This window comes from Gavialis gangeticus, unplaced genomic scaffold (genome assembly GCF_001723915.1).
Source record: "Gavialis gangeticus isolate Ggan-Ray unplaced genomic scaffold, GavGan_comp1, whole genome shotgun sequence".
NCBI classification, from domain to species: Eukaryota; Metazoa; Chordata; order Crocodylia; family Gavialidae; genus Gavialis; species Gavialis gangeticus.
Window position 1 is genome coordinate 19082428 of NW_017729014.1, and position 26413 is coordinate 19108840.

General features: G+C 46.0%; 3 protein-coding genes across 4 annotated transcripts in view; 2 read left to right on the plus strand and 1 right to left on the minus strand.

Moving 5' to 3' along the window:
- Nucleotides 1-580: 580 nt before the first annotated feature.
- UBXN10 (UBX domain protein 10) lies at nt 581-5191 on the minus strand. 2 transcript variants are annotated; one of them, XM_019511901.1, is made up of 3 exons: nt 5130-5191; nt 4683-4770; nt 581-2189 (listed from the first exon to the last, which is right to left on the minus strand). In XM_019511901.1, exon 3 carries the CDS (start codon nt 2172-2174, stop codon nt 1302-1304), a length of 873 nt encoding a protein of 290 aa, XP_019367446.1. In that variant the 5' UTR covers nt 2175-2189; nt 4683-4770; nt 5130-5191; the 3' UTR covers nt 581-1301. The 2 variants fall into 2 exon arrangements, with proteins under 2 accessions (XP_019367446.1, XP_019367447.1); XM_019511902.1 differs by lacking the exons at nt 4683-4770; nt 5130-5191 and adding an exon at nt 4167-4283.
- Nucleotides 3589-11590, plus strand: LOC109293564 (basic phospholipase A2 ammodytoxin B-like). Its single transcript, XM_019511567.1, has 4 exons — nt 3589-3612; nt 8857-9053; nt 11105-11118; nt 11249-11590. The coding sequence occupies exons 1-4, from the start codon at nt 3589-3591 to the stop codon at nt 11428-11430; spliced, it is 417 nt and encodes a 138-aa protein (XP_019367112.1). The 3' UTR covers nt 11431-11590.
- Nucleotides 11591-23846: 12256 nt separating this feature from the next.
- The window catches only part of LOC109293565 (neutral phospholipase A2 agkistrodotoxin-like), a 33623-nt gene continuing 31056 nt past the window's right edge, over nt 23847-26413 (plus strand). The window contains exon 1 of the mRNA XM_019511568.1: nt 23847-23986. Coding sequence (XP_019367113.1) covers nt 23865-23986 — 122 coding nt within the window. The 5' untranslated portion in view covers nt 23847-23864. The remainder of the gene's footprint in view (nt 23987-26413) is intronic.

Sequence of the window (26413 nt, forward strand, 5' to 3'; positions counted from 1 at the left end):
ACCTTTTTTTTTTTTTTTTTTAACATGAAGGCAAAAAAAGACTTAACCTGTAATACTAAATAGCCTGTTTGGCAAGCTGTCCATTCACATAGGTTAATCCATTCCTTTATTACACAGGGGATTCAAACACAGCCACTGCACATGAACAGTAAGATTTTACCACTGAAAACATGGGAGGAGAATTTTTAGCACACGCACAACAATGCATTAATACCAAACAAAGCCAAAGTCATTCTACTCTGGCAGGCTGATCTTCTGAAACAGAAAATGAATCGCTCTGGAAGAGCCCCCATTAAGGAGGGATAGTCTACCACGTTAACAGCCCCAGCAGAACTCTGCTCATACGCTTAGCCAGACTCTGAAGCAGCAATTGCTCGGGTGAGCTCATTTCAATATAAACAGAATGTTAAACTGCAATATCGGTTAACAAACAATAGCACTGGCATATAGAAATTACCACAGATGAGCCACCCTTAATTATGGACCTCATGCACTAGAAAAAGCAAAAAACTAATAAGCATAACAGCATCCTGCCAGGTTCCAGCACAGTCAGTCAGGCCTCCTTACCAGGAGGATTTGCTTTTTTTAAGAGGACAAAGCCAGTCACGCTCTTGTGAGAGGCACTGAAGTTGTCCAGGAATAGCTGCAACCTTGACTGTATTTATCCCTGACCTTGCACTTTAACCCAGCCCAAAACTTAATTCTTCTCGCATACTTTTTATGTATTATTGCTTTCACACAGTGTTCTGAGTCACTACCTGGGTTGTAGCTGCTCTTGAAGCCAATAAGGTATTTCTTTATGATGAAGATAATGGAATAGTAAGGAACAAAAGGAGTGCTGCTTTTATCTTCCCAACCACATGTATTAATTGGGATCAGAATCCATTTTGGGAAGTGGTACCTTCTTTGAGCGAAGTAAAGATGATAAGACAGGCCTCCCACCCGAGGAAGAGTGCATTAGAAGTTTTAGATCTTCCTAGAAGAATTGAAACTGTTTTAAAACAACAGTTAGAAATATTAAAAAGCCCAAGAACTGATGACTAGCTCTCAAAAAATGAGACTGTACACATGGAAAACACAGCCTCTTAAGGAGGCATGTACATACTACTTAATTATTTTAAAGTGTATTTCAGCACACTCCTTTTACACACTAGTCTACTGCAAAGCAACTGCTTGGAAGACAGGAGTAAGAACTAGACCAGTAAGACGCATCAGGCTGGTTCAGTTCTTCACACCACTCATCAAAAGGAAATACATGGCACCCAAGGAGTCACTTGCTTGGGGTGACAGGGGGTGTACACTCAGAGATCTCCATCTTGCTCTTGCTGTAGGATACACAACACTGACTTGTGTAGGATTCCACACTCTTGCAGGGACTTTGTAAGGTCAGAAAAGCTCCTCCTAGGCACTTCCATAGTTTCAACACTGCAGTGTTTGTACTTGGTGGTATTCTTTTTTTCTGCCACAGCAAGGACTGTTTGAAGGCTATCTGTAGGCTTGAAATGATGTTCAAATCTCTGACCAGAAGGAGACCTAACAGCAAGCAGCAGTCTAGGCTCTTTCTTGGATGGCTCCTCCAAGTTTAAAACCAGCGATGAAGTACTTTCTTCTCTGGTTTTTCTTAGGGGCTTCTCAAATGTGAGGGACTGAGCACATGAGCTAACCCCTACATTCTCCACTGTGCTGGTGAATACTGCTTCTCCAGTACAAGCTTTGGTTTCTTGCTTCTCTTCCTGTCTGTTGCTCATTTTCAGTTTGTTGGTCTGCTCAGTCACTGTTTCCACAGTACTCTTCCCCAGACCCTTCCTGCTGATGGAAGGAAGCACTCTGTACTTATTTAGGGAAGAGGAGGTCCTCAGAGGCACCTGCTGGAGGAGCTCTGGGATTTCATCAGATGACACCTGGCCTGGTTGGTAGGATGGCTTTGTAGAGGATGCTCTCTGACTGCTTGCTGCTTCATAGGGAGTTGCTGGCTGAGGGGAGGATGGCACTCTGTAAGAACAGGCCTCCACACTATGGGAGTAGTTCAAGCTTGATCTGGTACGTCCCTTGGCAGATTTCGGTCTGGTGACGTGCATATTGATGGTGTTTGACTGCCAAACGAAAGTTCCTGCAGTGCTTGAAGAGGTGTTGCATTCAGGTGGTGCTATATTCAGACGTGCTGCTGTGGCCATTTCTTCTCAAGACACCTGTACACAGGGTGGCAGAGGAAAGGGAATAGTTATAAGAATCAGCAAAAAAGAAAACCCTATAGAGCATTTAATTTCATGGGCATATCACATTGTCACACCGCATCCTGTTTAATATTACAGTAATGCATTTTGGCATGTGCTGATTCTCTGCATAAGGACATAGCAACGATACTGTTCTGTAAAGTCAGGTATAGAGACAATGAAACATAGTCCCAGATGCCGGCTTCATACCAAGTCAAGATTCTATTGTGTGTGAACCATCCTTTTTAGGTCTGTAAATACAGCAAACACCTATTGTGTTATAGATGCAAACAGAAGTGCCGCACCTCCAGAGGGATCCCAAAGGGCTTTACAAGCTACACACTTAAAACATGATGCAGGTATATCTGTGCTGAAGGGCACAACAGCAGTGTGTGCCACAGCAGGGGAGGAAAGTGATGATTAAAGACATCAGGGCAGTAAAAAAATGCCATAAAGTAGTCATGCAAAGCAAACAGAACCTTGTTTTTTCATATCACACAAGAGAGGCCTACAAGTAGCATTCACCTGGATAAAAAGGTTGACTGCATAAGTCAACTAAGATGCAAACTACAGCTTTTGGGGATCTCAACTCGTAAAACCATTTGGAAGAAAAGTTATAAATCTATCTATATGCCACACACTTTATGCCAGTGCTTACTGGGCACAGAAAATGCATAAGATGTTCCATAAAGGCCATGTGTGCTTATTGTTCAAGGATTTAAAATGAGGGAAGTCATTATTTATGTTCATTGATGGGACGTGTTATTTATCTATCTGTCTTACTAGAGCATCTGACAACCCCAACTGAGCTCAAAACCCATTGCACTAGGCACCATGCAAACACACGTGAAGAGACAGTAACTGTACCAGACAGCTACTTATCTCAATAGACAGGGGTAAGAAGATCAGAACAAGTACTGTTACCCCTGCTTTACAGAGGGGAAGTCGAGCTGCAAAGAAACTAGAGGGGTTTCTCAACACTGCCCAAATCCGTGCAAGAGCCAAGAACTGAACCCACATCTCAAGAGGCTGAGCCCAGTGCCTTAACCTACAATCTATCCTCTTTAAGGAGGAAATTCCCCCTACCTCATCTAAGTCAGTGGCAAAGCTTCACTGACTTTATAGCTTGTATTTAGTAATATTTTAAAAATTTAAATTCCTAATTAATTTCACTTCTTATTAAGGGGATTGCAAGGAAGAACAGAAAAGTGCATGTACTAATCTGCATGTTCATAACAACAGCTTTCCATGGTATGACATCAGCTCTAAAGAACTTATGACACAACCCAAAGTCCCAGTTCTTCAAACATATGCTAAGGGGCACATCTTGCCTTCTATCTTTAGTGGCTCCCAGTAGCATCAAGACAGTGACTTCATGGGCGACTTTGTAGAGCAGCGGGTAAGGCAACCACCACAGGGCCAACACAGGGCCTGAACCAGAAAACTTGAGACCTAACTTCAACTAAAGAGGTACATAATACACAGTCACCAGAGCATACATATGCCCGCTGCTGCCTTAAGGAAGTGTTTCCAGGATCAAGCCCTAAATCACAGAAAGAAGAAAACAAAAGGAGAGGAGTACAGGAGAAATGAATATTAAGCAAATAAAAATAATGAACCCTCTATTATATAGCTCATAAATCCTAGAACTGGGCAAGAAAAGCAAAAAAGAAATGGCACAAGGGCAGATTTCAGCAGCAGAAAGCAAGGGGAAAGGAGGTATTTGGAGGAAGACAGGTTGCATGCCCCGTGCATAAGAAGGAGGATATTCATGAGAAATCTCCTAAGACTAAATTGCAAACACTTCTGTGGAGGGACTTTCAAATCAGTTTCACACTTGTCTCCTGAAGTTTCACAGGTTTTTAAAGCTCCTTTAAAACTGATCTAAAATCAGTTAGAAAACCATTCTTGTCCATTTGAAAAAGGGTTGAGAAGAAATTATAAACAACGCACTTGATTCCAGCGTTAGAATCTAATCAAAGGTAGCAGCGATTCACTGCTGTTTCTGCCCTGCAACCTAAGTTCCCAGTTTGGGACTTTTAGGTGAGATCAGCTGCACTTTTAGAAGTCTCTTCTTTTAAATCCTTTGAGCCACTGCAGACGTCTCGATACACCTATTGCGGGCGACGACTCGAGAAATCAAAAGCTCATTGGCTTTCTACGCGTGGCCACAGGAGCCTTTCGCTGAAGATGGAGCAAGACGATCGTCAACCAGTCCGAGCCTTTGTCGCACGGAGATTAAATTTGCCCCACCAACGCAAAACAGCCCCAAAGCCAACAACGCTCATCAAAGATGAATCGGCTGTACGTGGGGGGATTACCCGGCAGCTCCAAGCAAGGATAACGTGGTTCGGTGGAGGAAGAAACAACCAGCTTTCCGTGGAGCCCAAATGGGAACCCCCCTGGCTGCCCCAAAACCAAGCGCCGGCGTATCGTGGACGTGTCCCCCGCCTCTGCCGCGTCACCCACCTTCATGCTCCGGCACCTCCACGCAAGCGTGCAGCCCGTCCGTGCCAGCGAGCAGGACAGCCCTCCACCTTCATCGACCGAACCGGGGCTGGAAAAAAAACAGACACCCATGGGCCTCCTGCTTAGCAAACGTCTCGCTCCTTCACCGTTGCCCCTCTGGAAACGGAGCGGCGGTTCAGCACCGGTCACTCGGGACCCACCCGTGGGCCATCACGGCAGGGGGCAAAGGCGCCATTGGTTGCTTGGGCCACCGCGGTCGGGACTGCGGGGGTTCATCCCTGCAGGCCGAGGCACGGCCCCCAGACCCCTCTGTCTGCTGCTCCACGTCCCCAGCGGCCTTCCCCCGCGGACCCCGGCCCAGGGGCAGGATGGGGGGTCCCGCTGGGCGCAGCGAGGCCTTTGCGGGGGGGCTGAGGCGAGGGCAGCCCCGAGGGTCCCGACACTCACCTGCGCGCCAGCCCCGGCCCGCTCGTAAACAGCCCTGCGTTGCCACGGCAACCAGCCCCGCCCGCCAGACACTTCCACCACTGACCGGAAGGAAGGAGCCTGCGCCGCTCCGACCCTGCCCTCGGCGCTGCAGCGGAGCTGGGTGGGGCGGGCTAGAGCGTCGCCCCCAGCACTATAGAGCAGGGAGTGGTTGGCTAGAGTGCCACCCTCAGCACTATGCAGTGGGGGGGGGTCGCTCCCAGCACTATAGAGTCTGGGGTGGCTGGCTAGAGTGTTGCCCCTGCTGTCTGCCCCAGTCCTCCAGGGCATTCATGCACAACCACTATGGCTGACACACTTGCCCTCTCTGAGCAGGAAGGAAGCTGTGTCTGGGCCCAGTGACTGGGCTCCGCTCGTGTCTCTGGGCAGGCTCGCTGGGCAGCACCCGCTGGATACCCTCGAGCGGCCCTCCTGCCCTGTCCTCTCAGTTGTCCCCCCGCCAAATTGGCCGTTGTGTTTTCCGTGGTGCCCTAATGAAGGCAAGCTTGACGTTTTCCTGGCAGTCCTCATGTAGGCACAGCAAAGGTCAAGTAGGTGCAGCAAAGGTCATGGGGTGCTCTGGTGACCTTGGTTCCTTCAGGCTCCCCTGCCACTACCACATAGGCACAAGTCAGGCTACGCAGGGAGTCTCCAATCATGGGGGTTTTCAAGACCTGGGTAGACAAAGCCTTGGCTGGGATGATCTAGTTGGGGAGGGTCCTGCTTTGAGCAGGGGTTGGACTAGATGTGACCTCCCGAGGTCGCTCCCCACCTGAATTTTCTATGATCTCAATCTATGTCCTCAACGACATGTAGGTCTCTGAGCGGTGACGGACCGTGGCATTGTAGTGTGATGTGCGGGCTGTTTGGATGAAGAAATGGAATCGCCAGTGACAGCCCAGTTTTCCGCTTGAGGTCCAGCAGCCCCAGAATTGTCTCCTGGCAACAGCCCTCGCTGTAAAAAAAATGGGCACTTGGATCTGTGTCCTACTAGGCCAGGCCCTGGACACAGCAGTAGTGATGTTGCTGGTGTCCAACAGCTAGAAGTGGCGGCCCAGGCTGTGGGAAAGCCGTGGAGAATTTCCTCATCTGCCTGGGAGGATGTCAAGCTGCCTCTCCTACCTGCCGGCTGCAGGGGATTCTTGAAGTGCTCTTTTAGATGCCGGTAAAGCTGTTCCACTTCACATGGCCCAATTAAATATTCATTGAGACAGAGAGTGAGCGTGGCCTCATAACCTAGTTGTGAGGGCACCTGAGAGCACAGAGACCTGCCTTCAAGCCCTTGTTTCAGTGCATACTTAATAGAAAATGCATTAGCTGTCATTGGAGTAGGGACTGGAGCACAGATATCCCCACCCTCCAGATGACTGGCCAAGCCACTTGACTGTAGAGTTTTTTTTTCTCTGGCTCATGAATATTATCCTGTGCAAAGTGGAAACCTGGCTGGAGCATTCATATGGGAGATGCAGGTTCAAATCCTGGCCATCTGAGAAGGGAACTAGTACAAGTTCCCCACAGCCTTGTTGCATGCTAACCACTGAGCTACTGGATCAAATGCTGAGCGTGGATGCAGCCTCCTTTAGGTGTGTCTTGTGGCAAAGGGAAGGAAGACACCGCACTCGAGGATGCATGTCTGACTGAGGGGAGACGGGCCCCTAAATCCCAGAGGGGACAGGGTATTTCCATTTGACTAGCTTAGCACCCTGAGTCCCTTTCTTAGGTGACAGGAATTGGCCCCAGCCGACCTAGATGCCCAACTCAAGGCCTTAAATTCCACTAAGCAGTAAGGCTACTAGAAGCTGCAGAACCCAGTGTTGTGATGCTCTAGCACATCTGCAGATGTAGCCCTGAATGAATATAAAGGACCTAGTGCTGTGGCCCTTCTTGACCCTAAGCGAGGCTACCCATACAATTCAGTGGAAGTAAGATACTAGTTGATCTGGATCAGGGTGTCAGCATAAGATTAAGGTCTAATTCTCCTTTCACTTATGCCAGTTTTAAGTTGGTGTAACTCTGCTGTCTTCATTGGAGTTACTCCTGATTAATATCAGCATCGTGAAAAAAATCAAGTGTATTAGCTTGGGCAAACCTCCTTAAGAGACCCTGAATTTGGAGACTTAAAGTTACTTGCCTGTGTCTCTTTAAAATGATTCATTTCTGATAAATGCCAGCAAATTGTCTAATCATGTAGCTTTCTTCTGGTTTGCATTCTGTTTGGTCTGTCAGGGGGACTAAAATAGTTCCTTGTATATGCTTAAGGTTGTATCTTTTTACACTGCTTAACTACAAAGCACACCTGACTCATTAGGTTTTATACCTTTGCTGTCCAAAACCCATCTGTTCTGACACTATTGACATTTTGATATCTTTGAACTTCTTTCTCCTTTGTATACCTCTCCTGTTAACCAAATGCTTTCCCCACGAATAAATATAGATCACAATTAAAACCGGGCTGGTTATAAAAGAAACAAGACAGAGACCGTACATAATCAATAGCAGGGCTCTTGGCCCAGCCCATAGAAGATCAAGGGATCCCTACGCATTAAAAATATATGATGAAATATTGCTCATCAGCAAATGAATTACACTGAACATATGTGTCAGATCAAAACATTGCAGAAGCCTAGACATGTTCAAAGTCAGCGATATCCTTCAAGCAACTCTAAATAAATGTTTTCTTTCCCTTCCCCGATGCTCAGATGTTTCTGTTGATCACCTCTATTTGCTTGCTTGGTTGAAAGCACTTTTTATGAGTTTTCAGCGTGATAACAAACTTCCCCCAAATCATATTTAATGTCCAAGTTAAGGATTCAGTTCAGGTACAACTTTGAGGAGACGGTCTAGGTCTGTGTGCGATCTATCCTCAGGACTGACATGGCAATGAAAAGTCTCTTGCTAATTGCTGTGTTCCTCATCTGCTGTAAGTACAGAAAACTCTTTCCTATGGGAATGTAGAATGAGGCCATTAAGCTCCCAAATACTTGTAGCCCAGGGATTCACTTTATTCAACCCATGATATCTTTTTTAAGACAAAATAATAATTATTTGTGTTAGAGCTCAAATTTATCATATTTTCTACATGTTAGGAGGTATATCGGCATGATTGTTCCCATTTTACAGATGTTAAAACTAAGGCAGAACAAATGCTGAGCACCCATAACTGCAATTAAATTCAATGGGAGCTGGGTACTCAATACTGGTCTGAGGCCCATACGGCAGAGCTAGTGTCAACCTTCATGGCTCTCCAGTCTATACTCATGCCTCTGGAAAATTCCCAGATAGGGGCAAAGCTTTTGCTCAAAATTGTCACGAAGAACCTAATGGCTTGTAGAGTTATTAAAATAAATATCCACGGATAGTAGTAAATTCCCTTTCACAGCCAGTTCTTGAGTTCAGGGTTTTGTGTTTCCCCTGCAACCATCAATAACATCACATTTCCTGGACCATTGCAGCTACAACACCATTCCAGCCCTATCACATGCACTTAAAACAGAGCACCAAGCTATTTATTTTATATGCTATCAACAACAGCTACTAGGAGAGTCTTGAACTCATGTCCTGGGAGAAAAGTGAAGAGAAAACAGATGGATGAAGCTTGTGTTTGTTGGTAATTAAACACGCCTTATGCTGCTGCTTGGGGGCGTTTTTTTAAACTTGATAATTTCTCTGTAATAATTCCATTTTGAACATCAGCCTCAATCCTTTCCAGGGATTGTTTCCCCTTGCTGCTGAATTTACTATTCCCCTTTGTTCTTTTGAAGATGTGGTTCTGGCATATGGGAATGCCATCCAGTTTGGGATCATGATCAAAGCCACAACTGGGAAAAATGCTTTATTTTCCTATAATAAGTATGGATGTTTCTGTGGACTAGGTGGAAAGGGAACTCCAGTGGATGCTACTGATAGGTGAGTAGTACCAGGAGCACCATCATTTTAAGTGGCTGCAGACAACATGCTTAGGGACATGAGATGACTATCACATACCTAGCATCAGGAAGGTATGCAGATTATTTTGTAATTGTCCATTATTATCTAGTGCGGGCTGCAGTCTGCGAGTCCTGGTAATTCACAGTCCTATTCAGGCACACAAACATAACTGTCTTTAGAAAAATGGATGCTTTGCTGGCAGCCTGGGAAAGTCCACCAGAAAAGGATTGGTGATGATGGGAGTTAAGGTGTGTATTTGTGTAAAGCCCTTTATATGGCCATCGTTAGATACTTATAAGACGGCACTGAATAAAGGTTTGCTCAGCATATTTGGGTATGCATGTGTCTGGGTAGGAAGGCATGTGGATTATGGTTGTCTTTGGAGTTAATGTTGCCTTAACAGGCAAAGCACAGTTCCTTAAAATAAGTTTTTAGCCCAGTCAGGGGGAGCAGGGGCCAGATGAATGGAAGTTTGCACAAGTAAGGAAAGTCCAATATAGACATTCTCTTCTGTGTATAATCCAGGGGGGATTCTCAGCCCTTGTAACCAGGGCCTGACTGCAATGTGGGTTCTCCCTCAAGGTGCTGCTATGCCCATGACTGCTGCTACAGGAGGGCTAAGCAAAGGGGGTGTAAAAGCCCTGTAATGACTTTGTATAAGCAGAAAATCAGCAAAGGAAGCATCACCTGCCGTGAGTATTTTTCTCTTCCATAGACCAATTGTACTGCAGTTTCTTTGACTGGATCAAAGCCAGGAAGGTCCAAAAGTGGGGAAATTATTCCAAGGGCTAGACTAAATGTAGTCCAACTACTTACAGTATGCAGTCAATGTCGGCTCCAGCATTGCCCACCTGCTTTTTAATAGACAATCAAACTTATAGGATCTTGGCAATTAATGGCTGATCGTTTCTGGCCAGCTCAGAGCTCGATGCAAGCTGCGTGTGTGGCAGGCACTAATTCAACACCGGTGCTTGACCTACATGGAAAAGGAAAGCCAGCTGGCTACGTAAGGATGCTGTTGCCCAAACCATCCTGGCCTTCCTTTAGTATTGACAGAGGGTCACTCTTTTCCCCCAGACTCATTGATAATTGGGTATAGGTGCTATTCCAAATTCAAGAACCAACTATTTTCTATCTCTCCATCTGTCTGTCCCACTGATATATATACATGGTGACAGATATATAATATAAAGAGCTAAACTGACTGATAGGTACACATAGTTATACACACAAGTACATATACTGTTTTGTAGAAATGACGAATGTGGTTTCCAGGAAATCTGAGACTCAGTTTTGGCCTCTTGTATCTCTTTTTCTTGCTACTCTTGCTTGACAGTTAAGAGCAAGTGAGAGTCCAGAGCTACATTATCATGGGGGGCAGGATGTTGTGATGTATCTGGAGTTCAGTTACATGGGCTGTGCAGCTGACTAGCAAAAGCAGCAAGTGGACTGTAGGGGGGCTTGTATTGCAAAAGGAACAAGACAGATGCTGCTTAATAAAGTGACACTCTACATGCTGCCAACTCCATGATAGACAGATCCTTGGATTAGATTAGATCTAGATGTCTGCCTGCCATCCACAACTATTGCAGTGTCAAGCTAACGCTCCACTAGGAGTCAGCTTTGCTCCATACATTTACATCTCAATGTTTTATTGCACAGCAAACTTATTTGCTGAATATTAAATCATCACCGTCTACATGTGCATAGCAATTAGGGCACAGTAAACTAATTTATTGTGCTGCTGGATAGTCCCATCAGATACAAGTGGTATCCAGCAGCACAGTAAATTACTGTGCTTAAACACACATGTAGACAGTGACATCGGGATTAGTTTACTCAGATTGATCTGGAGTATATATTCATTCATACTACTTGCACGTGTAGACACACCCAATGAGAAGAATCAGTTCACTGCTCCAAGTAATTTGCTCCACCTGTGTCAGAGAGGAGTGGTTCCTGATCCCTAAACTGCTAGGACTGGGATTAGCAGGGATCTCCACCTAACTGGGTTGCCTGTGCCCCTACAGATCTGTACCACAAGGTACATTTGTGGTGGCTGATCCACAGATCTGAATCCTCTGTGGGAACATTTGCTAGTCTGTGTATGCTGGAAGCCTGACTCTGGTCACAGAACTGCACAGTGACAGAGGTGATGATGGCCATGTGAGCAGAGCTGCTAAAGATCGTTATGTGTCTGTTTCTTCTAGTCAGTGCCCCCAACTCCTGCAAAAGAGAAGTTTGCAAATGTGACCGGGCAGCTGCCTTATGCTTCAAGAGCACTCTGAGAACTTACAAGAAGTCCTACCTCTTCTATCCAAGTAAGAAGTGCGGAAGAAAGAAACTCACCTGCTGAGGAGGAGTAAGAGACAGGCTGCTTTGTAGCTGGTGATTGGTTTTGTTCATTTCTAAGGGAGAAATTTAAACAAGGAAGACCTGAGTCTGGACCCTGCAAAGGATTCTCTTCGGAGCCATCCTTTCAGCCCAGACCAGGAGCCTTCCCTGGGAATCATGTCTAAATAACCATAAGGGAAAATGGAGTCCCTCTTGTAGTCTGATATCTCCAATATGCATAACTCACCATCCCTGGAGGGGCACCAGCTTTTGTTTCTCAGCTTTTCCTTCCTTTCCTACTTGTCTTGGCTTCCTGTTGGGATAAAAATAAAGAGATTGCAGCTGAAAACCCTTCAGTGTTTCCTGGAAGACTGAAAAATACAACAGTCTCCTCGCTGTCTTTAGTAGGAGTAACCAAATGAAGTAGAAAGTTGGGAGTGGATGCGCTGCTGGTCGCATGCCGACTCTCTCTGTGGCTTAGGCCCTCCATTTCTCTGACATCCAGGCCAAAGGACAGAGAAGAGGGAGATCAAGAGGAAGAACGTGGAGGGTTGGATACAGAAATTAAAACTCCCATCATACAGGGAAGCCCTTTTGCTCTGCATAGGAGCCAGAGCCACAACATTCAGATCTGTATATAGGGTTCACTCCACTCACCACTGAAATACCTCCATCTCTGCATAGAGACCCCTCACCTATGTAAATGCTCACACCGCCACTGTATCTTCTCTCCCCAGTAAGAATCTGGTCAGGAGTCTGCCAGGAGGGCATTCCCGCATGCAGACAGACACACTGCCAGGGTCTGGGGGCATGGCCGTAGAGGCTCCCACACACAGGGGCAGTGCTGGAGTGGAGATTCTCACGCTGACACTGATAATGAAATGTGTCAGTCATCTCAGAGACCAAAGAACTCAGCCTTTTCTGCATTTCACCTGAACACACAAATAATCACACACGGGAAACAAAATGTTTGTGCAACACCTGGTGCAAAGGGACTATCCTACTCATCAGGGCTTTTGCAATATACAGCTTAGGTTGTACCTACCTGACCCTGAGAGAGAATAAGGTGAACTTGAACACTGAGGGAGCCTCGCCAACACAGAGCAGCTGGGGGTGTGGATGACAGCGTAGCCTTGCCTTCAATTTTTCAGAGTCTAGAAGAGAAAGGAAGTCAGCACTTTCCATGCCTCAGTGTTATTCCTGGCTGGACTGCACTCCAGGAGTTTTCCATAGGGAACAGCCATTGCTGTGCAACTAAGTGATCTGTTCCCCCCTGAATAACTTTAGCTCCAAGTCCTTCCACAGCCAGGGCACTTGCAAATAGGCAATGGTCAAAACTGCAAAAGAGTGGAGAGAGCTTTTCAGGGAAAGAGTTTGCCTCCAGCAATGTCCTGCCCCTGACCCTTTGCTGCAGGTGTGGAGAGGTCAAGACAGGCAGAGCTGCATAAAGCCCAGATCACACACATGTTGGATCTAACTCAGTGCAGGGAGAGAGGACAACCTAGTGTTCAAGCTGCCGAGCTCAGGTGACAGTTTCTATCCCCTGCTGTCACAGACTTTCTGTATAATCTAGGCAGTTCACTTAGTCTCTGTGCCATGTTTCAGCCTTTGTAAGGTGAGGATCCTGGCAGTGGCCTACGTCACAGGGCTGTTGTGAGTTGTAAGGAAAAATGTGTCAATGACTGCAAGGTGCCAGGATACATTGCACACAACTGAACTGCTGGCCCTATTTTCTGAATCCCAGCTGTTTGCTTGACATCAAAATATTTCCACAATCTCGGCAATATCGCCAGTCTGTACTTGGATCCATCCAAGTCCACATTTTGGTACGTTCATCATACAGGCTTAAAGCAGATGACTCAAGCCGCTCCCGCAGTCTCTAGCATGGCTGCTGTTGCTGTGCTGACAGGTGCCACCTGCTCTTCCCACCAGTGGTACTGAGTGATGGATGGGGCACAGGGTTCGTAGGGCTCACCACTGGCTGCCGTGATTGCCAAAGTTTCCACATGTCTGCAGAAACCTGAGGAAGAGACAGACTGTGGTGTCATGGCACTGCTGCAGCCAGAGCAGCTCCCATAGAGCCCACCAGCTGCAAATACAAGAGATCACACAAGACCCTGGGAAATGCTTCCTGAGTCTTGGAATAGCTCCGGGCTAAAGTCTTGGGCATGGACACTACCAGCAATGCCAGCAGCTTCTGAGGGAGAGGGGCAGCCGAGTCACCCAGCAGCACTGCCCTTTCTTTTCTACAGGTCTATAGCAAATGGTCAAAGTACATTAGCAGCCCCACATGGGTGTTTCTTGTGGCTGTATATGACACCCAGCTGGTTGGCAAACCCTCATCTTCGTGCGAGCTACAGGACTTCACACCAAGAACCATCCAGACTCTACTGTGCTCTCAACCCAGAGGGGGCTGGAGGGTGCAAAGATGGGCAGTGCACACCATCTCCAACACTGTCCATTGGACTCAGCAAGGAGAAGAATCACACTGAACATTTCTAGCCCTCTCTTCCATCCAGCAACCTCTCCTCTGGTCCTCAGCCTACACGACGCTGGTCAGGCCACAGCTGGAGTATTGTGTCCAGTTCTGTGCGCCCCATTTCAAGAGAGATGTGGACAACATGGAGAGGGTCCAGAGGAGGGCCACCCGCATGATCTGGGGACAACAGGGCAGACCCTACAGTGAGAGACTGCGGGACCTGAACCTATTCAGCCTCCACAAGAGAAGGCTGAGGGGGGACCTGGTGACCATCTATAGACTCACTAGGGGGGACCAGAAGGGTTTGGGGGAGACGCTGTTTCCCCTAGCGCCCGCTGGCATAACAAGGAGTAATGGGCACAAGTTGATGGAGAGGAGGTATAGATTGGACATCCGCAAAAACTACTTCACAGTTAGGGCGGCTAGGAGCTGGAACCAACTTCCAAGGGAAGTGGTGCTGGCCCCTACCCTGGGGGTCTTTAAGAAGAGGCTGGATGCCTACCTGGCTGGACTCATTTGAGTCCCGTTTCTTGTTTTTGGGGTTTTTGTTGTTCTCCCGCCCTGGTGGGGGGTCAGGCTAGAAGATCTACTAGGTCCCTTTCAACCCTAAATCTATGAAACCTCCGTCCTTCCAGCTCCCCCTCTCTGACACTCCTCAGCCCCACTCTACAGCAGGGCCTATAATTCTCTATTGATATCATCAGCCATTGTCCCATATATCAGCAATCCCTCGCAGTCGAGGATGATTGTCTTCCATGACTGCTTTATCTGTGGGTCCAAAGATGGCTGATGAGGCCAATCCAGGAGCAACAGACTCTGTTGTGATTAAGTCACCAGTTTCCATGCACGGTGGGTGGCTCTGGATTCTTGATTCAGTCTATGACACACTGGTTCTTGCATTTGTCTGTCTCCTGCTGTCATGGTAAGGTTTCAAAGTACTGAGATCCTTGCAGCACACTCTTCCTCCATTTGGAGCAGTCCTGGGCAATAGTCATCTCCCATGAGTCAGTTGATGTCCACGTTACCGGGGTATGAATTACACTTTGACTCATGCAGCGGTCTGCAAAAAAATTAAACCGGTTCATTGATTATCAAGTCCACCTAAGCAAAGGAGCAATCCAATCAGAGACGCATCTAGGTTATGATTGTCAAATCTTACAGGGGGGCTCTCATCTCTTATGTGTCCCCCCTGAGCTTCCCCTTAATTCGCACTCTGCATTTTTTCAAGCTGGCCTTGAGGACATTCTTGAAGTGCTGTCTCTGCCCTTCTGTACCACATACCGCTGGCATCAGTACCTAAAATGAGAGTGCATACATGTCTATAGCTAGCAGGCACGAGGGTGCTTGGAAATACCAATACAGGCTTGGTAAGTGGGGCACACTGGTAAGTGAATGGGTAAACTCCTGGCTCCACTGAAATCCAGAGGATTTTTGCACTGATATCAGATGAGGCATGATTTCACTCGGTATGGTTTTGATCCTTTGATAGTCCACATATTTCCAAACCCCATTCAAGTCATTGGGAAGACTCTAGTCAGGGCTTAATTGAAAGGTTATTTTTTTTTAATCATGAAGCGGACCGTAATTACTTGGCTGATATTTATATTTTCCTTGCTCTGTTGTCGTCTCTTGCATTGTCTTGTCCCATGTTACTTTGGTGAATGTATCGCCACCAGATCCAGAATAAATACATTTTGCATTCAGAAATCAAACCAAATAAATACTAATAAATAAAAAGGGACTCCCTGCTCAGTAATGCCAAATAATTCGTGCCCGGAGCAGAACCAAAGGGATTGGCTTGTCTAAACCTTTTTTAAAAAAACACCTGGGACCCACTGGGGGATGCCCAGTACACAGCAAAAGATCAGTCTCATCTGACAGCAAGAAGAAATCAGGCAGAAGAGTCGGAGAGGGTCGCCTCGCCAGGGCACTGCAGAACTGCTGCTAAGGGCTAAGAAAACCCACCCCTCGAGAGAAGCAAGCAAGAGTCGCTGTTGCAATGTGCCTGGTGCTTGGCAAGTGTAGCTGAGGTCGCCTTAGGCAATGACACCTTCTCTCAGTTTGTCACATAACATTATTTCCCAGTCACATGAAGAGGAGCCAAATCCTTAGGACTGTCCCATCCCTTGGCTTCTTGACAGCATGGCTTTTCCTGGTTTATAGAGGTCACTCTTCAGAGGCGAAGAACAGTGGTGCGCTCCCGGGAAGAGCAGAGCAGTCTAGGCTCTCTATCTCATTAGCTTGGTGAGGAGGATCTCAGTTCTCCCACCATCAGAGATCCTCCACTCCAGAACTTCATCCTCCTCAAAGGGCTTGCGACACCCACGGAGTAGTAAATATCCCTGGGACTCTTGAATCTTTGAGGTCCAGCTTGGAGTAAGTTTTTTAAAAGCTGAAATGCTAAGCCTTTTCCTATTCCTGTGGGAACCATGGAAGTGTAGTGGTTTTCTCTTAATGGTTTGCTGTCTTTGCATAGAAATCCCAAATCCTGGCTTACCTGAAAGATTGAGAGGATCTTTGGGGAGCTAGAAATGAGCTGTTACAGCTACAGCCATATCCTAACCTAGGAATCAGCATCTTTCCCCATCTCACACTGCTGCCAAGAAGGTTGCAATTCAACTGTCAGCTTCCAGGTCTACTGTCTCACTCCAAAAATGCACAGGTCAACACAGTCCTCCAGGGAAAGAAGGTAAGTCAGCACACTAGCTAAGCAAGGAGGGAAATAAAAAGTTATGACGATGTATTCTGAATTGTCTGATTCTCCCAGCCTGGTGAGCTCTTAAGCCAACTGGTAAGGTTGACCATTCAAATGGCTTTGTGGTCTTTATTATTCTTTTTACAAGACACAAAGTAGTACAAAAAGTACTTGACAGCATTTTGGTTATCAGCACGCATTTTTTCAAACAGTTAAAAGAGTGTCCTGAACTCTCTTTGCAATGGTGCAGGGAACCAGTTGCAAAGTCCTTGTTATACAAAACCTTATCAGTAATCTTTTTCCAGGTCAACTGGAGTAAAGGGATTTTGGGAGTAAAGGCGCGGTGATAAATTAATTCCCGATTTACCAAGCGAAATTACATCAGGGATGGGTTTGCCCTAGAGGCCAGTAGAAAATATCTTTCAGTGCCATTTTCATTTATTTCCATTAAAGAAATTAGGTTTGGCAATATCTAAGGAGGGAGCTGGCATTCAAATTACATATGATGAATTTTGCCAGCAAAAATGTAACCAAGCCAGACACATATTTGCTGGTAACATATCAATCTAACGAAGTCCAGTTGGCTTGATGTAAAGCACAAATGAGGCTTGAAAAATCTGAGGGTGAGTTAGAAGCTTTCAATATTTTATTCCATTTCCTGATATTTAACTTACCCTGTAAATCATTCTCCCATGAGTCACACACACCTTCAGCTGGTCTGTGCATTTGGCCTATTAAACTGTGTCCTCAAGTAAACCCACTGTTACCGGACTTAATATTACACTATGGGTAGTGGCACTGAATTCATAACTGCTTAAAAAAGAATAGTCCATTCTCTGAAGGGAGCATTTATTGAACACAGCAATTTGCCACTTCAAGCACATGACAAAGAACAGCAGGAAAAAGTTTGCCTAAGTTAAGACACAGCCCTGTAAGACACAGTGACACAACTTAGTCTAACTTAGAATGCAATATAATAAACCAAAAAAGCCCAACAGAAAACCTTGCATAAGTCTTTCTTAATCCAGAAGGGGAGAGTGTCTCCTTACATCCAGGTATTCAGAAAGTCCTTCTGGGCAAACCTGCACCTCCTTCTCCCCCTCGGGCGTCTTGACCATAGCAGACAAGGCTCTTTGGGTAGATGTGATATTTTTTATTAGACCAACTAAATAATTGGAAAAATTGTTCTTTGCAAGCTTTCAGGTATAAACACCCTTCTTCGGGAATAGGGAGAGTCTGCTGGTGTTTTATGTGCTCTCCTGAGTAGAATAGAAGCCAATGTGCAAAATGCAGGTCTGTGAAAATGCAAATGTGTGGCAATGAGGATCTGAGTGACCATAGCATGCTTTTCACGTATAGCATACCTCTCACCATCCATGCATTCAGTGTGTTTGTCTCTCAACAGGTATTCCAGTCACCTCTTACAGGTTCTGCTTTGAAATATAAATGTATTTCCCAGTGGTTACACCAGCCCAAACAGTCTGGGACTCTCCCCTGCTCCCTTAGCTGACTCCAGCACATCTGCATGATGACTGTGCCAGGTCTTTGCCAACACTCAGGCTAGTCATGTTTAATTCACACATTCTTGTGGCCACAGGTGGGAAAGTAGTAGCACTGCTTTGGACTGAGAAGCAGGAGAAAATGAACAAGGGACAGTTTCAAATGAATATGAAGGAACTTTCCCAATGATGAAACCTACTTGATTGCAGGAAAGTCCCCAAACCAAAGGAGCCAGTGGAAAGTCTTCTTCTGGAGGCTAAGCAAGGCACTCAGATATAGCCAAGTGCCTCATCTCATCCACCTTCCATTGGGTGTCTTTCCTTTGAATTTATCAGCTGGGCCCAGCTGGTCTTTCCAAACAGTTCGCTCTGCCACAAGTTGGTGTGTTCAATGCAGGAATTTCTAGGTGAAATTCTATGGGAGGTCAGCGGTGACCATTCTAGTCCCCTCCGACCTTATCATCTAAGAGCAGTGAAAATGTGGATACAGGGCCTAAAAGAGGATGAAAACAAGCTGGGATGGAAAGTGAGTTTAAAGACTTTAAGCCAGCAGGATAGAGTCTCATGCACTTGGAAATAAGCTTTCTGGAGCATGTTCCTCAGTCTTTCCGGCTGCACAGTGTTAGACAGGGCACAGCGCCTGAAAGGGCCAGTGAAATCCATGCCTTCCTCTTTATTCTCACCGATGGGTATTGATACTGGCACTTGGAAGCAGAGCCCTTTACAGGACGTGGCTTTCCCTAGAAGTAAACGGTATCTCTCAGGCTCCAGGGTTTCGCCGGCTTGCACCCGGAGGAAAGGGTGGCTCTCACGTAGGAATACTGCAGCTTCCTCTAGCTCTGCTGATACATGCCAGCTGAGGATCTACCCCTTGATGTGTATATGCAAACCATAGGGTAAATGTGAAATAAATAACTAAGAACTTATAGCACAGACCCAGGCAGACTTCTATGCTTTGTTTCACAGAAACCTGTTTTGCAATGAGCAGGAGGAAGTCCCCTGTGCTGGTGCCTGTGGAGCTTCCGAACAAAGGTCTCTCTGTGCAGACCCATCCAATGGGCAGTGATATCACTGGGTTTCAACTGATAAGAAGCATTTGGAAAATGATCACCAGTGTCTTAGGGCTTCCTGGTGTGAGCACAGAGAGAAGGCTTCCCCTTGGTGTGCCTGATTAGCTGTTCAGCTGGGTCAGAGCCTTGCCCTCCATCTTGATGTGACAACAATAATATTAATAATGGCACAGCTGGAACCCTTGGGAGATCTTTCTTTGATGGGAGGAGGGGAAAAAAGGGAGAGAGAATATAGAGACTCATGGGGAAAATATGTCCTGACTGTGATGGAATGTATTGGGTGAAAGTCACCTCTCCAGCGGTGGCCAAGAAGGGACCTTGAGGTCCATTTTACTGGTGAAGGATAGACCAGAGTAGTGGATGGTCTGGTTCCTCCTCCTTCCAGCCTAGCAAACATAGATTCATAGATGTTAGGATCAGAAGGAACATCAGTAGGTCATCGAGCCCAACCCCCTGCCCTGGGCAGGAAAGAGCCCTGGGGTCAGACAACCCCAGCCAGGTGCTTGTCCAGTTTCCTCTTGAAGACCCCCAGGGTAGGGGAGAGCACCACCTCCCTTGAAAGCCCATTCCAGATTCGACCCACCTCATCACAACCTTTCCCCATCTCCTACAGAAACCAGAATGCAGTATAAATCCAGACATGCTGGGGAATTTTCTGAAGCCCCTTAAAGGCCTTTTATACCGCAACAGCAGCACCAAGACTATTGCTCTGGCCCAGTGTGACTCCCTAAGTGGGACTGGGTTCACACAACTGGTCCTGCAGGCAATACAGTGGGGCACAAAGGGCTTAAGGCTTTCAATTTATACCCCTGCCAGATATCAGTATCTCCTGCATTCCTTCCAAGGGATAGCAGGAAAGAACTGGTAACCAAGAGGGAAACTTTTGTCTGTCCTGTCTATGGAAAGGCAGTCTTTTACTATATGTATGTACAGCACCAAACAGAATAGAGCCCTGATTTCCAGTGGGGAAAAAAGCCTTTCAGTGCTATTGTAAATAATACGAGACTCTCACAACATTTCAGACCTAGGTCCTTGAGCATCAAAATGTATTCTCACCATAATAATAAGAGTCAGCTACAGAACTTCTCCATCTCCATCTGCTGTCTCAGCCTGAGCTGTGTTGGGGCATTCAGGGCATCATTGGCCTTGGGTGCATACTTTGCCATACAATAAAAGAGGGAAGTCCATACTTCTGGTCTGAGCTGAGGGAAATCCAATTGTCTGAGGCCCAGACAATGACAACGAGGAGTTCCAGAAATATTTTCTACGGTTCTTGCAACCACTGGGCTTGGTTGGAATTAGTAGGAGAACAAAAAGGGGCTCTTCTCACTTTGGGTTTTCTGCTAATTGTTACAGATGACATATTTGCATGTAGTCAAAGGGTTGGAGTGTTTTGCAGCCATAATGGTCCACAAGGTGTATGAAAAGTGAGGGATTTTTATGGTATCTTTTACCAGTATAGTCAGAAGAAGAGTTGGACAAGCTTATTTAGTCTAGAGAAAAGAAGACTGAGAGGAGATTTAATAACAACCTTTAACTATCTGAAGGGTGGTTGCAAAGAGGACGGAGCTGGACTGTTCTCAGTGGTGGCAGGTGACAGAACAAGGAGCAATGGGCTCAGGTTGTGGCAAGGGAAGTTTAGGTTAGATATTAGAAAAAAACTTTCTCACTAGGAGGGTAGTAAAACACTGGAACAGGTTAGCCAGAGAGGTTGTGAACTCTCCATCTTTGGAGCTTTTTAAGACCCAGATAGACAAAGCCATGGTTGGGATGATCCCCTTGGGGATGGCCCTGCTTTGAGAAGGGGGGTGACCTCCTGACATCCTTTGAACCCTCATTTTCTATGATTCAGTGATTCTAAGCTATCAGGCATCATGTATTGTGCCGTTCCCCAAATGATTTCCCATGCCCTTCTTCAGGTCATCCTCCCATCCAGGTCCTGAGATGGGCAGAAGGCTTCAGTTCCTGTGTCACAACTGTAAGGAGTTGGGGCAAAAGCCCTTTAAATAGAAGCCATCTGTTGAGGTATAATTAGACAGTAGAGCTTCTTCAAAACACAGCCTTGCATAAGTGCCAAGTGATCTCCAGGTAGGTAAGGGTGTTTCAAGACATGGATCCCATGAAGGACCCCAACCTTAATAGCAAGAGGGCTACTCATCAGCCACCCTTCCTTTATCTTCCTTTTCAGGGGTCTGCTCCAATGGCCTTCAAACCAGTGCCAGTGTCCAGGTTGATATCAACTGGGTTTGGTTTGGGTCTGAGATGAACAGAATTCAGTGCGGGAAAACTCTTCATTGTACAATTACTGCCTGATCTACAGACTCTTTGCAGATTGGCCACCAGAGAACAGTTGGGCGTGGGAAACAGATACCTTGTTGTAGATCAAGGGAAATACTTTTGTTTTCTAGAAAAGGAGAATAGATTCCTAAAAAAGGAGAAATTCTCTTTTGCAGAAAATCCCAGTCAGCAGATGATCTATTAAACATATGTATTAAATAGTGGCCACTCAGCACCGCTGTGGGTGGGGGAGGAAACAGATCTGTCTATATAAACCAAATCGGTTAGATTAGGAATTAGAAGGAGCAGCAGTGATTACCCCAACCCCAGAAGAGGTGAGTAAAGACCAATCAATGGTATTTTACTACTATTGTTCAATTCCTTTCCAAATGGCTAATACTACACCTGAGAAGTTGTAGCCGGAGGTTAGCAGACGGATCACTCATTACTGGCACTGGGCTTGGTTGGCCCCTGGTACAACCACACTGCAACCAGTGTGGGTTACACTGGCCCGATGCATCTAGCACCTAAGAATGGGCATCAAAATGGTGTTAACTGGTTAGCAGAGTCCCTCATCCCATTGGATGCATCCAGCTCCACAGCTGAGAACCTGCCTGGGGCCTTTGAGGTCCATGGGGAGAATGTCTATCAGATGATCCCAAACTGGAACCAGTCAAAGCCTTTTCTCAACTGCAAGGAAGTCTTAAAGGCAACATCCTAGGGAGCAAAGAAGATCTGGGGTGGGCACAAGTGGCGTGGCAGAGGCTGCCCTGGCTTCAGGCAAGGTGAGGAAGGCAGTGCAGTATGAACACTGGAGACAGAGCCAGAGGGTGAGGTCTTTTCCTGCTGATCCACCTTTGCTCTAAAGTAATAGATCCCATTCCCAGGAACCGTGCCAAAGGTCTAGAGGGACATCAGCCTCTTCACATCTGAGCTGTCTCCTTTGCCAGCCACCACCACAAAGCACATTACCAGAAGGGAGACAACATGGAAAGTGCTAACCCTATCTTGTTAGATTCACCCACACACACTGAGCTGATGCTATGCTGAGGATTGATACAATGCTGAAGTCTCACAAAAACCCAGAGAGAATCTAAGAGCAGCCCAGGTCTCATGCCGTCCTTTTGAATGCTGCCGATCATGGTTTAAGCTTGGAGGCTAAAGCTGCACCACAATGACTTGGATCAGTGTTATTAAGCTCCACCGCTCCCAGCATTCAAGCAAGCCTTTCGGTTGCTTCCTGTATAATGACCAAAACTGCCCACTTACTCAGGAGAACAGTTTGTCATTGAGTCCTTTGCCTGAATGATTGCTAGATCAGCATGTACTTGTTACTTTTTCCAGGGCCTGAAGAAACATGAAGCATCTCTTTGCACTCAGCATACTTGTTTTTGGTAAGTGTGCAGTAAATTCACTGGGCCAGTTCCTGACCTCACTTCAAGTGGTGCAAAAAAAGGTGTCAATCCCTTGATGCCAGTAGGATTATATCACTGTTAAATCAGGAAGATCAGAATCAGGCCCACTAATTCCTTATCCTTCTCCAATTACTTTTGCCTAAAAGCTGTCTGAAAAGTATAGTAACTTGCCACAACACCTGCTTCCAAATTCAACAGACATGGGTCAAATTCTCCTTTAAGCTGCATTATTAGCCCAATGCCATTAGTGGTGTGGTTAGACTCTGTCTGAATGCAGAGAGTCCGACCTGTAAGTTAAAATCCCTGCAGGAGGTAGCCAGACCCATGCAACTCAATGCCATTAGTGGTGTGGTCAGACTCTTTCTGAATACAGAGAGTCCGACCTGTAAGTTAAATTCCCCTGCGTGAGGTAGCCAGACCCGTGCAACATCCAGTGGACCCATCCTGGTGGCCCGCATGTTCTTTAAGAGGGAGAAGGTGGCCTCAACTGATGATGCAGTTTGCCAAGGGAAAATGTGTGCTCATAGTTCCCTAAAATAAGCTGCAGTTTATAGTCTGTGGTAGCTCAGGTGGAGATTGTTCTGGCTGTCAGAGCTAGTAAAATGAGGTGGGGTTGGGCTCGGTGTGATAGTGGGTGGGAAGGGAATGAGCACCAGAACAAGTGAGACATAGCCAGTGATTTAAACTACTTCTCCTGGTAGTCTTTTGGCCCACAGGACCGGTCCTCCCTACTTGTGCATTAGGGAGAAAAGTGACAAAAGGTCCCACTCATCTCTTGCTTCTGTGAGACATGTAACAAGACTGACAGCAATGGAGATGATCCCTATTTACACAAGTAAAAGGAGGCATGTGGGGTGATGGGGCCTGGTGGCATCTAAAAGATGGTGAAGCAAAAGGAAACATAGTCCCAAAGAGCTCATAAAGTGATTTAATATAAAGCAGAGGAAGAAGTGATATCTCCCCTCCCAATGCTGAAGTTCCCTCCTGCTGTTTCACAGGCGCAATCGTGGCACACGGGAGTATGTGGCAGCTTCAGAGTATGATTAAAGAAGTCACTGGGAAAAATGCCGTCCTGAATTATGCTTTCTATGGCTGCTACTGTGGTTTGGGTGGCAAAGGACATCCAAAAGATCCCACAGACAGGTAAGTAAGTGCCTTTGGAAACCCTGCTGGAAACATTAGTGAGCAATCTCATTATTTAAAGGTCCTAAGGGCAGATTTTTAGTGATATTCATAGGTACCTTGTGGGATTCTCAAAGACGACTAGACTCTTCTCTCTCATGGAAATCAATGGGTGGTAGGCACTTCTTTTCGAATCCCACTAAGCATCCACCTGTCTCTTGGGATCCTAAATCCCTTGAAAAATGTCTCATGAAGTGATTAAGGGCCACATTTTGGAAGGTATTTAGGCCCTTAGCTCTCACTGATTGCATTGCTAGAAATCAAAGTTTGTGATGCTGAAGATTGTAACCCACATCTATATTTACCCAAAAGTGCTACCCATCATGTAAATGCAATGGGCCCAACTCTCAGATAGTGTAAATGGGCATTGCTCCACTGCAGTCAAAACCTCTGGATTTCCATGGTGGTGTGAAGGGTTAAGAGAGGGAAACGCCATCATTAGAACATCTGTCTGCCAGCCTGTCTCTGGGTAAGGTATTTTGGATTTTCAGGTAAGTTTTCAATGCATTGGGTATTTCAATAAGGACTCAGCAACACAGAAACTTCTGCGCAAGGTATCGGGGGAGATGCCTGAAACATGCGCTACAAACTTGCCTGAAGGACACCAAAGAGAACAAACATAATAGCTGCACTTTCCTTGGGTGCTCAGCTTATTTTGGGTAGCCTTCGCAGTTGGGAGTGTGTGTGTGCATGCCTATTTATGCACTTGTGTGTAAATCAAACTAAGAACCTAAACCACTGTACTTCACCCTGTTGTTCCTGATTTACACCAATGGAAGCGAGAGGAAAATCCTGGCGACAGCACCAAAACACACATCCTTTTTGTGTACATTGGTGAAGAGTCAATAGAGGGTTTTCTGACTTGTGTTTTAAACCTGTCTCTCCCATATGTCTCACTGCTAAAGTCTTGCTTCTCCCCAGATGCTGCGAGATTCATGACTCCTGCTATCAACAGCTTAAGTATTTTGGCTGTTGTGCCAAAATAGTAAGCTATAAGTACTACTACTCATATGGATCAGTATTATGTGGTGAGTTGGCTGGTGGTTAGCAAGATGCACATTTGGGTTTGTTTCTGCTCCTAGATCAGCAGACTGCTTTGCCTTTTGCCTTTTTAAACTCTGTATCCTGAGCCCAGCAAGCCAGAGTTTTTTGCTCTGATGCATGAGGAATATGAAAATAGGTCACTGGCAGTCACTAGCTTAACCAGGGGGGATTCAGGCCATAAAGGTGTCCTTAAGTACATGGTTGACTTTAAGAGTGCACTTAAGTGCAGTCCTGAGTTGTAATGTTTTCTGAAATCAGGCTTCACTGATTATAAGGAAATGTGTCTTAACATTTCTTCTTGGACCAGAATTCCAATGCAAAGGTAGCTGTGAAAGCCCCACATTGAGTCGCAGTAACAGGAAAAGAGAAAAGAAGCATAAATCCTATTTGCTGTGACAAGGGTAGCAAGAGAAATCCACAGGATGATCTGGGAGGTGGCAGTAAGAGGGTCTGACAGAGCTGGATTTACATGGGAGTTAAGCTGGAGAGATGTGCAGGTGCATTGTGAACAGACACTAGCAGAGGAAGCGAACAAACAACATAGCGCTCCAACCTCAAAAAGAACCGTCTGCATTTTTACAGAGGTCAAAATAGCATGTCAACTACTTCAAGACTTTCGTTTTTCAAATGGGAAATTAATTGACATGTTTTGTTGTAAATGATCATATTTTCAATGAAACGGCACTTGCCAAAAAACCCCCACTTCCCTAAAAAACTCTCAGCCAGCTGGGGTTTACATCTCTGAATACCTTCAACATGTGTATCATACCACGTTCAGTTCCCCTGGTTATTTAGAGTCATGCTCACTAAATATGAATTTATAAACACGCTTAACTGCTGGATTTGACAAAACAAATTTACACCAGTCACTGCTCACCAGTGAGCTTTGCTCAGTGCTTAAATTGATGTACACAGAAAAAAACATGACAAATGCTTCTGGGTGACAACAGGTAACATTTGAGATTTGTGCTTGAAAGGGAAGTATGCTGAATTCTCATAGGCACCATGCATTTAGAAAGACCAGCAAGCCAACAGGGACAGGAATTTTTCTAGCACCTAGAAGCAAGTGGCTACAGAAGGAAAAAAAAAAAGACTTGTGTTAATTAATGATTAATTATGGTGGTATCAGTTAGAAACCAGGGCTCCATGGGACTTAGAGATGAAAAGTTTTTTCCTGAGCATGCACAGAACAGGAGAAATAGCATGCAGTATACTACAGTCTGGCTGGAAGCTTGAACACGGCTATTTTCTTTGCTGATGTTCAGTGAATAGAGCCAGGATGGGGGTGTTTTTTTCCATTTGTATCCTGGTTCAAATGTGTACAAGCTCCTCAGGGAGGAAGCT